This window comes from Polypterus senegalus, chromosome 4, assembly GCF_016835505.1.
Source record: "Polypterus senegalus isolate Bchr_013 chromosome 4, ASM1683550v1, whole genome shotgun sequence".
NCBI lineage: Eukaryota > Metazoa > Chordata > Cladistia > Polypteriformes > Polypteridae > Polypterus > Polypterus senegalus.
Genome location: NC_053157.1, coordinates 13,813,149 through 13,829,903, shown reverse-complemented (window position 1 = coordinate 13,829,903; position 16,755 = coordinate 13,813,149). Strand labels below are relative to the sequence as shown.

Below are 16,755 nucleotides of genomic sequence, written 5' to 3'. Positions count from 1 at the left end.
TTCCAAGAGCTTAACTTAAAAGAAGTGATGAGGCGGCCTTCTACTGTTATGCACCTAATCTGCTTACCAAAAAAAGTAGCTTACCAATAGAAATTCGCCAGGCTCATATGAGGGAGCACTTTAAAAAACTACTAAAAACACATTACTTTAACATGGCTTTCTCATAACTTCATCTTAGTGTAGCCCTGATAATCTGGATATGCATTTAATTACTGTTTTTATCAATATGCATGTGCAATCTGTACTAACCCCTATTTTCTCTGCTGTTCTTTTTCTAGTTTTCTGTGGTGCCGATCTGCACCCCACCACCTGATCAGGGCACCGTGCAGTCCTTAAATTGGTGGATCGAAGGCCAGAGGTCCACATAACCATCATAATCTAATTCTTCCACGTGAAGCCTGAACACCATGAGGACTGATTGAGATCATTTATGGTAGGTAGAATGTCTAGTGGGGGCTGGGTGGTCTTGTGGCCTCAGAGCCCCTGCAGTTTTTTTTTTTGTCCTGGCCATCTGACCTTACTTTATTCTTTCTTACTTACTTAGTATTGTCTATTCTTATTTTAATATTTTTCCTTTTTCTTTCTTCATCTTATAAAGCACTTTGAGTGACATCAATTGTATGAAAACGTGCTATAGAAATAAATGTTGCTTTTGTTTAAGCATGGCATTGTCATAGGATGCCACCTTTGCCACAAGTAAGTAAGTAAGTGAAATTTCTGCTCATGGTCCATTGTCTGGATGGACCAATCTTAGGAGAACGCTACTTTCTGGACTGCATAAGTGCCTACTGTACAGTTTGCTGAAGGAGGACTAATGCTCTGGGGTTGTTTCTCAGGATTTGGGTTAACTCCCTTCGGTTCCAGTGAAGGGTATTTTTAATGCCAGAGCGGACATTTTAACTTTGTGGCAACAGTTTATGGAAAGCCCTTTACTGGTCCAGCTTGACTGTGCCCAAGTGCACAAGGCCAGCTCCATAACGACAGGGAGGAACTTGAATGGTATACATACAGTCCTGATCTCAACCCTTTTGAACACCTTTATGCTAAAAGTAAAAAGGTTAGGTTTGAATACACAATGTGAGGTCCAAGATTCGAAAAAACACCTTATGACCCTCAGGTTTTAATACAGTGTACCAAATACCCAAAAAAGAAATTAGACAGATTGAGTATTCACAGTGGACTCCTCACTATCACCTGCCAGACAGTGTTCAGAAGCCATTAAGAAGGCTAACAGAATGTCCAGTTATATAGCGCCTTGATGTGTGGAGTACAAGTCACAGGAGGTTCTGCTCAAGCTTTGTAACACACTGGTGAAGCCTCATCTGGAGTCCTGTTTGCAGTTTTGGTCTCCAGGCTACAAAAAGGACATAACAGCACAAGAGAAGGTCCAGAGAAGAGCAACTTGGCTGATTCAGGGATACAGGGGTTGAGTAATGAGGAAAGATTAAAAGAGCTGAGCCTTTATAGTTTAAGGAAAAGGAGAGTGAGAGGTAACATGATTGAAGTGTTTAAAATTATGAAGTGAATTAGTGCAGTGGATCGAGACGGTGACTTTAAAATGAGTTCAACAAGAACACAGAAACACAGCTGAAAACTTGTGAAGGGGAAATTTCACATAAACATTAGGAAGTTTTTCTTTACATAAAGAACAATAGACACTTGGAATAAGAGACCAAGTAGTGTGGAAGACAGGAGGACTTGAGGAACTTTCAATAGATAGATAGATAGATAGATAGATAGATAGATAGATAGATAGATAGATAGATAGATAGATAGATAGATAGATAGATAGATAGATAGATAGATAGATAGATAGAGATAGATAGAGATAGATAGAAGATAGATAGAAGATAGATAGAGATAGATAGATAGATAGTTCTAATGTTCTAACTGGAGTGCTGCTTGTGAGCCAGCTCTTCTCATCCAACATCAGTACCTGACCTCACAGATGGTTGTTTGGATGAATGGACAGAAAAGCACACAGAAACGCTCCAAAGTCTGGTGGAATGCTTTCCCAGAAGAATGGAGGCCGTTATGGCCGTAAAGGAGGCGACAACTCCATATTAATGCCCACGGTTTTAAAATAGGATTTCCAAAAAGCACATATAGGTGTGATGGTCTGGTGTCCCACAAACATTTACAGTAGCACTGTAATGTACTGTATATTATTTAATACATAGAGCATTACTTCTACATATACATTATAAACACATATTTATTTGCTTAATCTCCATTGTTAAGTTCTTTGTCTGCCAAAATATCAAAATATTTATTTTTTTATTGTTATCCTTATATGGTGGCTCTGAGGAGAAGGATTTGTGCTGGTATCTGGACAGTTGCCAGTTCAAATCCCATTACTGTCAGAAAGGATTCTACTCCAGCAGCCATACCACCTGCACTTCAGAAAAGATCATCCAGTACTTGGATGGCAGATCATCTAGGAAAAGCTTGGGTTGCTGCTGGAAGAGGTGTTGGTGCGGCCAGCAGGGGAGCTTTCCCTGTGGTCTGAATGTGGATCCCAATGTCCCAGTGCAGTGATGTGGAAACTATGCTGTAAAAATGGTGGTATTCGGATGCGAGGTAAAACTGAAGTGCTGACTCTCTCTGGTCATTAAAGTTCCTTCAACATTCTTCATAAATCATAGGCTGTATACTGATGTCCTGTCTTAGTCATTCTGGCCCCCTAATTATGCCGTCTCCAATTGTCTCCCTCCTTCTCACCACTTCACCGCCTAATAGCTAATATGTTAATGTACTGGTGCAAAAATGGCTGCCGTCACATCATGCTAGCATTCAGTGAACAACCCGCGCTGTAACTTTCTGTGAATTTTCACGTGTGTGGTATAATGGGGGTCCACAGCTCCTGTCAAAGGCCAGCTTTAAAATAAATAATCACCGCGCTCGCGGCTTGGTGAGGGGGCGTGGCTGTTATGTGGCTGAAGGTTCTCAGGGCGATTCGCGATGTGGGTGTTTCTCACTTAAGTGCATAGATGAGAGACCATCCGCATTCATGATTGTTCCTGGGGCTGCTTATCTTGATAAATAGAAGCGTGAGTCGGTTAGAAGGGGAGGAAAAAGAAAGAACGGACGGGAGGGAGAGAGAGAGAGAGAGAAAAAAAGAGAGAGCAAGCGAGTGCATGCAGTAGCTGAAGTAGGCAGAATGAAGGTCAGCTGCAATTAGGGCGACTCCCCTGTTGGGAAGCAGGGGGGGCCACCAGGTAAAAAGACACCAGGCTTCTTCTTGTTTTTAAAGAATGCTTCCTGCTCTATTTTAACCTCGTTGTTTTTAAGGAGACTTTTTTCTATTGTTTTTAACCTCCACATTTTATTTCTGATTTTATGGATTATTTATTGGAACTTTGGAGACTGCACTTTAATTTGAACACCTTATTTTGTTAGTTGTTTTAATAAAAGCACTTTGCACTTTTTCACCATCCCCTTGCTTTGTTGTTACAGATGAGCTTAGCAGTGCGGCACATTACCGACGGTGTAGGGTTCAAGGGCTCCCCGACAACAGATAGGAGCATACAGCAAACCCGCATCGTCATAACGTGAATTTGTGTTTTTTCACGTTAATTTGAATTGATTGTTGAAAAGTATGAAGGTGCCATGCGTATCCGGGACATGGCTGCTGCATACCGTATGCCGAGAACGACGGTATCTACGATTGTGAAAAACAAAGACATCATTAAAAAGTAAAGTGAGGTTAAATTTTCATTTGTTTCATCAAATTGCTTTTGAATTTATGTATCTTAGTGTTAAGCAGTGTTTAAATTATTTTATACAACCGCATCAATGTATAATATGCCAATAACAATAGGATTTTTTTTCATGGGAACGGATTAATCATTTTCCCTTTATTTGTTATGGGAAAAATTTGTTTGGTATACGTCCTGTTTGGTATAAGTCAACGGACCTGGAACAGATTAAGGACGTATACCGAGGTACCACTGTACTTGGGAGTTATGTGCCCTGGAACTCCAGATATAAGGACAACACAGAATCTTTATAAAAATTAAAAGGATTATTTGAAGCTCAAAAGAGCACAAGGCATGAAGGAGTTGCCAGCAATGCAATACAATTCTCCAAAACAAATCACAGGTTCAAAAATCCAGTAAAGCCATAAACATAGCAAAAAATACAATTCACCTAGTCCTTAAAACGTTCAAAATCTGTAGGAGACCCTCCAGATTTAGAGGGCGGAGGGCAGTTCTTAGTTGTGATTGACAGGTGGGGGGACCACCCATAAAAGTAATGGAACATAACACAGGCAAGCTTGTATACACCGAGAAATCCAAAAAACAGGGAAAGATGCACAAAATCCACACACAAAAAAACAAAACAAACGTGACACAAAATGTGAATTTGAAATCCCAGCCTGGCTGAGGCACGACCTTACCTGTTTCGATTTTCCTCATTTACACCACTTTAAATTAAAGTCACCATTTTCGTGAAAGTGCACACCTTTGGGATTCAGGAGAAAAAAAAAACTGGAGGGCCCTTTAGAAATCTTTGCAGCAGGCACATGGAGGACATTCACACAGTGGCCAAGCTGGAGTCTGAAGGCAGGCCTCTGGGCCAGTGAGGTAGAAATGCTACACAAAGGTCAGTGTCATTGATTTTTGTGGTAAACAATAGCACTTTTGAGTCACCTTATAATTTTGAGGACTAGAAGACTGAAATTCTTGATGTGGGTGGTTAACTCTCCCATGCGAAATCGCAAATTAAGTACGAGTGGCCAGACTGCATCCTTCTCTGCCCAGCAAACCAAAGACAAAGTGCAAGAATCAAGAGTCTCCTAGGAGGAGGGAAACAAGGCTAATGTAGAAAGGCAGTTTTATCCTGAAATTTAAAAATCATCTCTTTTCCTTACTATTCTTTCTTTCCTGCATTGATCACGACTTTCCTGTTAATTCTGAATGAATGTTGAGTGGGGTATAAAATGAGGGGGGAAAAAAAAAAAAAAAAAACATACCGCCATTGATCAGACAGAAAGAAAAAAACAAGACAGCTGCAAGGCCTCCTTCCCAAAAGCTCTGCTCCTGTCACATCTCTGTCCCTGGCTGTTACCGTAAAAGCACAACAAAGCCAAGGGGACACTGTGTCTCATTCCGACAGCCCTCGTCTGTTCCTTCCTTGGCAGCCCTTTTAACACATGTTAAAAATAGGTTCTTAAACTATGCCGCGTGTTGTCTGAATTTGGGTCGCGCAGAGTCGTGAATCACAATTGTACTCAATGGGAAAAGGTCGGGAACGGTTTGTGTAGTGCCTTGCGTTGGGTTGCCGGGGGCAGCTTGAGCAAACATCACTTCACTACGCGTCTGTGATTCATGCCCAGGGGGAATAAAACAGCCCCCCCCGCCAAACAACCACAACTAGGATGACAATCAGCATGATGATCGGTGGAAATTCTGAGTGTAGAAGACACAAAAAAACAGGGTTGTGAGAGAAAAAGGTTCAAGGGCCAAAGCTCTAAAAGACAGCACTGGGTGCAAGGCAAGGAACCTCTGGTTAAGGCCTACTTATGCTCACATTCACAAAGAGCCAATATGGCTTATGCAAAACCAGAAATGAAAGAAGGTGCACTTGGCATTTTTTTGTTTTTATTATGTTGGGTCAGTAATAAAATTTTGACTCCAGTATCAATACCTCAGTACTGATGCCAAAATGGTTCAGAAGCAAACAACAGACAAGACCAAACCCCCCAATCTTATTCCAACCTCCGTGGTGCGGCGCATAATTTTGTACCTTCTTGCTGCTCTGCACCACGCAATGCTTCCCTCGTGATGGCTTTGAAGTCCCCCATGGCCGTGATATCTCCCATGAAGTCCCAACTGCTTTGAAGTAGTACGTGTTTGGGGGGAATCCCCCATGAAGTTCCAATTGCATCAAAGCAAGAAATTCTGTCATGAAGTCCTGATCGCTCTGAGGTAGCGTGTGTTTTGGAAGGGGTCCTCTGTCAAGTCCCAATCACATTAAAACAGAGTTCCCCATGAAGGTTTGACCACAGCAAAGCAATAAATTCTCTCATCGCTTTAAAGTAATACGTCTTTGGGTTGTTGGTCCGGTATCTTTCAATAAGGGCGCGTAAATAAAGGCGAGCTTCAAAAGGGCGACCTCAATTGAGCGCAGCGAATAAAGGCAAATGCAACAAAATTATTACAGAAAACGTATTAGATTATTAGATTAGCCAATTGAACTAAATTATCTACCAACACCTTTATTCGCTGCGCTCAATTGAGGTCGCCCTTTTGAAGCTCGCCACGCTGGCCTTCATTGAGGTCGCCCTTTTGAAGCTCACCTTTTTGTGCGCACCCTTATTAAATGCTTCCGTTGGTCCTCCGTGAAGTCCTGGTCAAGGGGTGGGTTGGGGTATGGATGTTTGTTTGATGGGGTAGGTCATCCCCCAGAAAGTCACAATTGCGTCAAAGCAGGGTCCCCCAGGAACTTCCAATTATGTTGTGTCAATAAATTCCTTCATGAGGTCCTGATCACTTTGAAGTACTATTTGTTTGGAGCGGTTTGGGTAACCCATGAAGTCCCAAAGCAAAGTGTGAGGCAAAGGCTGGCTGTTGCCATGCTGGATCCATCGCAGGTGTGTAACTTCTGCTATATCCGCAAGACTAATGGCTTCTTCTGAACTCCATGGCTATAACTGAAGCATCTCATGCGAGCCTGAGCTCCACTCTTAACCTTCCTGATAATAACATTAAAATCAGTTCTAAAGGATTTCTTACATTTTTTTTCATTGGAGAAACGACTCTAATGTTTGTTGTGAAATGTATTATATGCATTATGTGAAATGGCAAAAATCCAAATGTCAATCATGTGACCCTTGAATTCAACCGTTCTCGCTTTTCTCTGGACTTTCTCTAGAGCTGCTATGTCTTTTTTTTTGTATCCTGGAGACCAAGACTGCACAGTCTTCTCTGGGTGAGGCCTCACCAGTGCGTAATAAAAGCTTTGAAATGTACTCTACACATTGTGCTCTTCCTCATGCTTCTACTCATGGAAAGAAGGCTGTAGATAGCGTGAAAAATATATGTGGTAATAGCCAGAAACTGAAATGGCATGATGTGAGCAAAAGTCTGAATGCAGTTCTTACAATGGAAACACTGCTGTTAAAGAGGAGGAGAGGCGTCACGATGAAATAAAGACAATCTTGTAAGGTTCAAAGAAAAATTTTGAAGAGAAGATTTTATACAATATATTAAAAAAAAAAAAAAAACTTTCTCAAGATTCATTATGCTCCAATTTGTGTGCAATGATTTGTGTTTATTTCTTTTTATGTAATTAGGTAAGTTCAAAATAAATACTGTAATACAGCCAGTCCCTGGGTTACGTACAAGATAGGGACTGTAGGTTTGTACTTAAGTTGAATTTGTATGCAAGTTGGAACAGGTACATAAATTTAATAAATGCTATTGTTGACCGACTGTAACCAAGTGCTCTGCCAATGAATGATGGAGTTTCACCTCTCTCTGACCTTTTTATTGTTTCTATTTTATTTTCAATGGTGATCGTTTTTCTCTTCTTTACTGTATCACCCGCACTTGCGCCAGATTTGTGTTTCAGAGACATTGTTGAAGGGTGAAGACAAAAGATTAAGATGTGCTCTTCTGCACAGCACTGTACACGCTATCACAGCAGGAAGGCACCAGTCGTCAACACGTCTGATGTACTGACAAGAGACAACTTCCTGCTATGTACGTAACAGTACAAGCAGGCTTGGTATTGAGAATGAATGGGGGCATCGACAGGGAGTTCATTACCAGCCCACCTCACAGTCACGTCCACTACAGTATGCTGCCTGCAGCGTCCGCCCACCGAGAACAAACACGGTGCGGCCAAAGGCGGGTAGTGAATTGCCCCATTCAATAGGCAGCCATCCGATGCACACTACAATGCTACCCCCTGCCGCCCCACTCACCCTCAATGGCCTCCGTTCAGCCACAACCGGGTCACCGCTTGCAGCATTACCAGCCGCCCACAGAGAACGAACGGGCAGTGAAACAGGGAGCCGCCAGAGGGACACTACACTGCATGAGCAGTGAAAATTGCCCCCCTTCAGACTCCGTCCAGCCACCGATTGCAGCATTACCAGCCGCCCACCAAGAACGAACGGGGCAGCTGTGTGGGGTGGGCGGGCAGTGAAACGACTTGCCACCAGGAGCCGCCCGAGGGACAATACACTGGGTGGGCAGCGAAATCACCCCCCCCAGACACCACTTGTAGCGTCCCCAGGCCGAAGATGACGGAGCGGCAGTTACTGAGGAGCATACGTCGCAGCTGCGGCCCGTTCGTAAGTTGTAGGTCAGATATCCGTAACCTGGGGGCTACCTGCATTCATAATTTGATCAAAATTATTACCTGAATCAGCCTTGGACTCAGTATGTTATTGATGTTCTGCCTGTCCCGTGTGTGCACATAGGAGACAGCCTTAAGGGCTCTGGTGAGGGTAATTACCCTCCGGACCAGGGGTTGGCGCTGTGTGCTAATGTCTTCTCTTCCCTTCTCTCTGCAGAACAGAAGATTGACAGCCACTCCATCGCTGATGTCACTTCTGTTGTCTGTCCACCTGGACCCGTCTCTTCCTGCCACATGACCTCTTGACCAGGAAGTCGGCCATCTGGTCCCGGTTCACTTAAGAACTCGGAGAAGACATCCCTGTAATGTGCTGTGAGCTCCCCATTATTCCCTCATTCACCTATACAAGGTCACCAAGGTGGTGCCAGTTTCATCTTTTACATACCATATTTATTTGCTTAACAGAAGGCTGGTGATATAAAAAGAATTCAGTTGTCTTCATGAATAATGACCGTTAAGCAGCTAAATTAAATAATAACTGTTAGTCAAAGGCATTCATCCAAACAATAGTCAGCAAGACATACCAGCTACAGCGTCTGTTTCCATAAATCTATTACAATATGATCCACAATTTGTATTATATAATGGCGCATGGCCATTATATGCTTGGTCAAGGTGGCAAAATGCCAAGAGTAGAAGGCTTAGCAAATCATCATCTGCTTGGTTTGATGCACAGAGATTGGAAAAAATCCAAAAATACTGCAGCATGTCTCCGTTACAGATTGTTCATAATGTTAATCTAAACGGATTAAATATAATCCTTGTTGCATAACATCATGTGGCTTTTATAAAAAAAGGAAAACTGAGAAATTACTGTAATAGTCAGCTCAATTAAGCTTTAGCACCATTATAAACAACACAGCACTGCCAAACAATACATTACTATTAAAAATATGCACAGTTTATCCACCTTAATAAAAGGAGACGTGTCTGTGTGTCCGTCCAGTTGCTAAGACTCTGACATTCCAACAGATGGCACATCATAAACTTTTGTAGTAATAAAATGAATTGCATTTGTCATTCTGACAGATGGCTCATCACAAACATTAAAGAACAGCCATTCATTCAAATAATAAACAAACAACAATAACTAAAGGAGCAGGTTAGCGTTTCACACAAAAGATCTATTTCAACCAAATAAAGGTGACAATAATGCTTACATTATATGGTGCAGGAACATAACAACATACACTACAGTATGTACAAACACCAACGTGAGAACATACAAAGATGTAAATTAAAATATTACAAATAAATTCTCCAGGTGAAAAGCCCAATAAGCCAATGTCCATGTGTTTCAAGACTTCAATCAGAATCTCAGGAACTTAATGTGGTGATCAGAGAGTGAAAAATGTCCATTTGGTAAAGAACTTTGAGCAATCCGACGCATTTCCAGAAATCAACCCTTCTTCACAGCCAAGTCCTGCAGCTGGGGACACCTTACGACGCTCCTGAGGTGGTCGGTGTTTCAGATCAATTTCATTTGTTTAATTAAGAAACTAACCAATACTTTTGACAATTGCTCTTTTGGTAATATTATTATTTATATTTTTGTACGTTCTCACATTGCTGTTTATATATATATATATATATATATATATATATATATATATATATATATATATATATATATATATATATATATATATTATTATATTCCTGAGCTAATCAATATCAGTATTTTTATCATTATTTGACTGAAATAGACTTCTTTATGAAACAATAACCTGCTCCTTTAGTTATTGTTATTGGCATCACAAACATTAACACTGCTTTTAGGAATCCTATACCAAATGAACTAACACAGAAACATATGCATTGCATTTGTCGTTCCAACATATGGCGCACCACAAACATTAACACTGCTTTTACAAATCCTACAGTATATCAAATGGCATATAACAGAGACATAGGCATTGCATTTGTCATTCCAACAGATGGCACATCACAAACATTAAACCTGCTTTTATGGATCCTGTACTAAATGGACTATAACAGAAACAAAAGCACTGCATTGGTCATTCCAACAGATGGCACATCGCAAACATTTGTAGTAATTCATTTTATTACTACTGTACAAATGTTTATGAGGTGCCATCAGTTAGAATGACAAATGCAATGCATTTTAACATTACATGTTTTAAACTTGAACTTTAACAGTTTCAAGTACTTAAAAAGTAGCCTGATGATTCACGTATGGCAGTGATGAAATGCCTTGTATCTTGTATGTTGTGTGCTTTCAATCAACATTGTAAATATATGAGTCTAATTACAAACAGAGCAGTCCGAGTCTGTGGTACCAGAAATTGATGAGCCAAAGTCGAAGGCTTTGTGTAACAACTCCACAGCCCTGACAATAAGCCTACAGAATTTTTTTTTTTTTTTTTAATAAAAATGATAAGGTAACACCTGTGGTGTATAGTTTAGTTATAAACAGTAAAATACCAAAGTTAACAGTTTAATACAGAACATAAGGCTTCTATGCATCTGGTCATACAGGAGCTTAGTATAAAATTATTCTTAAGGGATAAAAAACAAACAAAAAAAAAAACAACTCAGTACTGTCGTTGGCTGGAAGATAGACTGAAAGCTAGCAAGTGTGTGTCTGTTTTCTACACCCAGATAGAGGGACTCTTACCTCTCACAAAAGGTGTGCAAGCAAGGGAGGACTTTGGGATTCTTGTAGCGATCCAGGCATATGCTGCAAATCAGGAACTGCTTGTCAATCTGACGCACCACGGGACTGGGGATACTGGAGCCTTCACTGGCCATCCTAAAACTCTGACATAAGGGTCACAGTTTCTTCCACCCTGCACGCTGGGAAAGAGACAAAGACAGAAGGTGAGGGAGAGCTCACTGGAAATGAGGCAACACAAACACACACTCTATCACATCATGGAAATGGTCCAGTTAACCTTAGATTTCAGGGAATAAAAAAAAAAAAAAAAAAAAAAGCTATAAAACGTACACATTTCACATACGTCTACAGCGTTCAGAGTTTGGCAGCCCTAATTTTAAGGCTGAAACCAGTCTGGCAGTCAGAGCTTAAAAGGTGGATGAAGAAAAGACACGATTTGCTGAACAAACGGAAGTCAAACGTAAACTCAGCTGTCGCGGTGACCCAAAACAACACCTGAAATGCCGCCATACCACTGAATAAGCAGAGAGCAAGGCCAAAAAAAAAATAAACCAACAAGCGTGCTAATGACCAAAGTTATTTCCCAAAGCACTCGCTAAGGGCACTCCATACATGTTCTGTCGGCATATAAACTGGGAGATGCATGTAAAAAACGCCAAGTATCCAGCTGCAGCAAGGCCAGTTTTGAGCCTCTGGACAGATCCGCGCACCTCAGACACCATGTAGTCCATGAAGAGAAGCTTATTACGCACGCATTCATTCGTTCTGGAAGGACTGAAAACTTTTGCCTGTTTATGTCAAAGTTGTCCTCCCATAAATTTTCAGTCACCATTACAATTCTCGACACAAAAATCCACTTCATCTATTTTTGCTTTTTCGGTCTCCTTCACCAAAACCAATCATCTACGGTTGTGAGATGAGGGGGGCGAAAGCTTTCGATTCGCACAAAATTTCCATCTTCAGTTTCCAACGAATCTCGACATTTTAGTGTCCCCCGATACCACAAACGTCTCAATGATGTGTGTGTGTCTGTGTGTCACAGTTTCCTGAAGACGGTCTAGAGCACAGGGTGGGCAATGTCGGTCCTGGTGGGCCGCAGTGGCTACAGGTTTTCATTCCAAACCCAATTGCTTAATTAGAAAGCAATCCTTGTCAATCTCAGACCTTATTTAATTTTGTGGCTTGTTGCTCTGCAATTTAAGGCCTTATATCATAGGATATCCTACAAATGATTTGAAGTCTAATAAAATGATAATTTTCAGTCTGTCACATTTTTCTATTAAGTGTTTTATTAAATCCAACAGTGCATGATGAACACATAGAGATGTAAATGGAGACAAGCTAGATGGAGAACTGCTGGCTGCTTTGTCATTTACATCTTATTGCTTATAAGGAGCCATTAAAACACTGAATGCGGCTCTTTAAGATTGAAATAAGCAATTAAGATAATAACGTAAACCAGAATGAGAGTCAGTGCTAAGAGAAAGGTCAAAACTGGGAGATCAACAATACAGTATACTGAGCAAACAAATATTCAAAGTAAAAAAAAACGATCAGAAAACTGAAGCCAGTCAGTCATTTTCTAACCCGCTGTATCCCAACTACAGGGTCATGGGGGTCTGCTGGAGCCAATCCCAGCCAACACAGGACGCAAGGCAGGAACAAACCCCAGGTAGGGCACCAGCCCACCACAGGGCACACACACCAGGCACAAACTAGGGACAATTTAGGATCGCCAATCCACCTAACCTGCATGTCTTTGGTCTGTGGGAGGAAACCGGAGCAGACACGGAGAGAACATGCAAACTCCACGCAGGGAGGACCCGAGAAGCGAACCCAGGTCTCCTTAACGTGAGGCAGCAGCGCTACCACTGTGCCACCGTGCCGCCAAACCAAGAAAAAGAGAAACCAACTACCGCTAGAGATTCACGTTTCTTCCATCTTGTGCCACCACCATATTTATACCAACAATAACAAATTTGTTATATTTATATGGTGCTTTTCTCGCTACTCATAGCTCCTTAGATAGATAGTGGGGAGTCACTTCAACCACCACCAACATGGCCGAGGAAAGTTCAGACGAGAAAAGAGAAGAATGATCATCTCTGAATTTGTCACATATTTGTAGCACCCAGCTGGATGATGTAACAGCAGCCATTTTTTGGCAGTACGTTCACTGCACATTAGCTATTAGGTGGTGAAGAGGGGAGAGAGACAGACAATAAGAGACAGTGGATGGTTAGGTTGAGTAGGCCATGGTGGGCAATTTAACCAGGACATCAGGATATACTTTACTCTTTACGTAAGATGCCCAGAGATCTTCAATGACCAGAGTGAGTCTGGACCTCAGTTTTATGTCTCGGCGCCATTTGTACAGCACTGTGTCCCTGTCACTGCACTGAGACACTCAGATCACTCGACACAGCGTCTCCCAGATCCTCAGCAGGGACACTTCCATCATAGCTCACTCCTCCATAATCATTCAGCAGGGAATGATCTATAGGGTGGGTCCAGATCTACGTATGCAATTTTCATTACGCTGTAACTTAAGTTTATTACATAGAGAATTCACAAAAAATTGGAGGACAAGTGGGACATTACATGGAAAATCAGTGAATGAATTCAATGTAAGACCATTTTCGTTTATTACAAGATATTTCAAACAATTCTTTTGTCTTGTATTGTTTTCCTGCATTGCGTTAAAAGTTGCATAATTAGATCTGGACCACCCTGTACAACTACAGCGCCGATCGCTCACTTCTCCACGGGGCTACCGACTGCTCTGCTCTCGTCCATCCCGCTGACTCGAATACCCCGATGCTGCCGCCTCATTCTCACAGCTCTCTGATTTCTGCCCTCTCTCTCCACCCAGGCTTCCTTTCAATCTGAATCTGGGCGCAGGTGCCACAATCACCAACTCCAAGGCGTGACTTGAACCTCCAAGCACTCGACTGACCTGCTGACGTGAAGGAGCGCTCAGCCTAGCACCTCAAACACCCTCGGTGCGTCTCTTGCACATTTCCACATTCACCTGCACATTCACAATTATTTATGTAAATATAAACTTACAGCGCAACAAACCTCCCTCATTACACCGACACAAAATGAATTTTCCAGGAAAATATACAGTGAACACAGTTTATGTGCTGTGAAAAACGCACTGACGACTTTCATCCAGTCAACACCATTCCTGACACACTAAATGACATTACTGAGAAAACGATCAAAATGAAATGTTTGTTATGTCCACTAGAGGGTGCTCCAGCTCCACATACCCGACACAGACACAAGCCACAAGTCCAGCAACACGCTGGCTTTTATGTCTGTGGGAAACGCTTCCCAATCTGTTTCCCACCTTCACAACACAGTCCAAAAGAAGCACATAGCACTTTCTTTTCTTCTTCTCTCTGTCTCTATGTCTCTGTCTGCCTCCACTCCTCCTCCAGCAAGCTTCATCCCTCTTCCTCCCAACTCTGGCTTCCTTGAATGAAGGTAGTGAGCTTCTTTTATGCTGCACCAGGGGAGTCCTTCCGGTGGCCCATTAGTGTGGTCTGGAAGCACTTCTGAGTGAGGCGGAAGCCCTGTAAAGTAGGGTTCCCCAATCCCTGCAGCACCCCCACAGAACCTAACAGGGCTAAGTCGGCAAACTCCCAAGTCCCATGATGCCCCGTAGAAATCCGAGGCACCGCTGCAACCCAGGGGGGCTACCATCTAACAATCTGGGGGGAAATAATTGCCATATGTATGCTCTCTCCTCCAGTCCTTCCTCTCTGCAGGCGACCTGGCCGGGTAAGGATGCTGGTCATCCTCCACAATGTCTAAAACAAACAAAGCAAAAACACACACACACACACACACACACACGAGTTGAAAGTTTCACCCTGGGAGGGGCGAGTGATTCACACCCACATTCCCACAGTCCTCAGCACCTCGACCACTCAAAGAATACTGTAGCAAGCTCAGGGTCCGGACCTCAAACGGACATACTCATCAGGTGACGGAGGACTGTCCGAGGGGGCTGGAATATTTTTAGAAGTCAGATTTAAAGCAGCCTAGTTAAAGGGGTGGGGGGCACAGACACAGCACTTTATTACAGTGATCCCCCGCTATTTTGCGGTTCAGCTACCGCGCTCCCACTATATCGCGGAAAAATTCAATAAGTACATCCTACCTGTAGTGTACTTTGCAGCCAATTCATAACAAAGCGCACGTTTTTCAGCAGTCACTACGGTAGACAAAGAGTTTTGCGTTACAGTACCCAGATGATTTCTTACAAGACCCGTTATTGGCTGAAAGAGGAGACTCAACCAATCAGAGTGGGATTTTTATTCTCTTGGGCTCTGATTGGCTGCTGCTAGATAGATAGATAGATATTTTATTAATCTCAAGGGGAAATTCACATAATCCAGCAGCAGTATATTGATACAAAGAAACAATATTAAATTAAATAGTAATAAAAATGAAAAAAATGAAAAAAATAAAAAAAGCAGACAATAACTTTGAGTAATGTTAGCATTTACCCCCCCGGGTGGAATTGAAGCGTCGCATAGTGTGGGGCAGGAACGATCTCCTCAGTCTGTCAGTGGAGCAGGACGGTGACAAAAGTCTGTCACTGAAGCTACTCCTCTGTCTGGAGATGATCCTGTTTAGTGGATGCAGTGGATTCTTCATGATTGACAGGAGTTTGCTTAGTGCCCGTCGCTCTGCCACAGATGTCAAACTGTCCAGCTTTACTCCTACAATGGAGCCTGCCTTCTTAACAAGTGTGTCCAGGCGTGAAGCGTCTTTCATCTTTATGCTGCCACCCCAGCACACCACCGCGTAGAAGAGGGCACTCGCCACAACCGTCTGGTAGAACATCTGCAGCATCTTACTGCAGATGTTGAAGGATGCCAACCTTCTCAGAAAGTATAGCTAACGCGGTGTAATCTCGCAAGAACAGTGAGCGTGGGTCCCCGACACATCTCAGTTCTCTGCGTATCGCGTACCCTGCTTGTGGTCCGATTCTTGTGAGCAAACGTTTTGTGAACTTTTCGTTTTGTTTTAAGCACTACGATGGCTCCCAAGCGTCCTGCATCTTCTAAGCCTTCTGGTAGTAGTGAGCCTAAGCGCCAGAGGAAGACCTTGACCATTCAGGAGAAGGTAAAACTCCAGGATATGCTTCGGGAAGGAAAGCGTTATGTGAATGTCGCTCGCCATTACAAGTTTACATGTGTTTAAAGTGTGTGGGAGGGGTATTTTAAGGCTTAAACTATAAAATAAAAATGTCTATTTATATGGTCGCGGATTTCTGGAATGTAACTTCCGTGATAGGCAGGGGAATCACTGTATTATTATTATTATTTTTTTTGTTATTTATTCACCTTATCCAATTTTTTTCCCACATACCCCTTGGGGTCAGAGCACAGGGTCCACCATTGTACAGCATCCCTGGAGCAATCGCAGGTTATGTGTCTTGCTCAAGGGCCCAGCAGAGTAGGATCCCTTTTTGTCAATAACAGGATTCAAACCTGCAGCCTTCCAGATACCAGCGTAGATCCAAAGCCTCATAGCCATCACTCCACTAAGCAGAGCACTTGATCGCATGCATCTCCCAACCCACTGGCGTGAATTCTCAGCCACTAGCAAGACTCGGACTAGACCCAGGACTGGTGCTTGGGGGTAACAGCGTGGCATATGTCTCCAGGACAAGTTGAGCCAGGCAGCAAAGAAGCTGGAACCATGTGAACAGCCAAATGGCTGAAGATGCC

At 42.6% G+C, this 16,755-nt stretch overlaps 1 protein-coding gene across 7 annotated transcripts in view; it reads right to left on the bottom strand.

Annotated features, from left to right (window-relative positions):
• Window positions 1-16,755, bottom strand: part of trim2a (tripartite motif containing 2a) — a 175,935-nt gene that overhangs the window by 47,863 nt on the left and 111,317 nt on the right. For all 7 annotated transcript variants that reach the window (XM_039750271.1, XM_039750273.1, XM_039750272.1 and 4 more), the window contains exon 2: window positions 11,006-11,184. In XM_039750271.1, coding sequence (XP_039606205.1) covers window positions 11,006-11,139 — 134 coding nt within the window. In that variant the 5' untranslated portion in view covers window positions 11,140-11,184. The remainder of the gene's footprint in view (window positions 1-11,005; window positions 11,185-16,755) is intronic.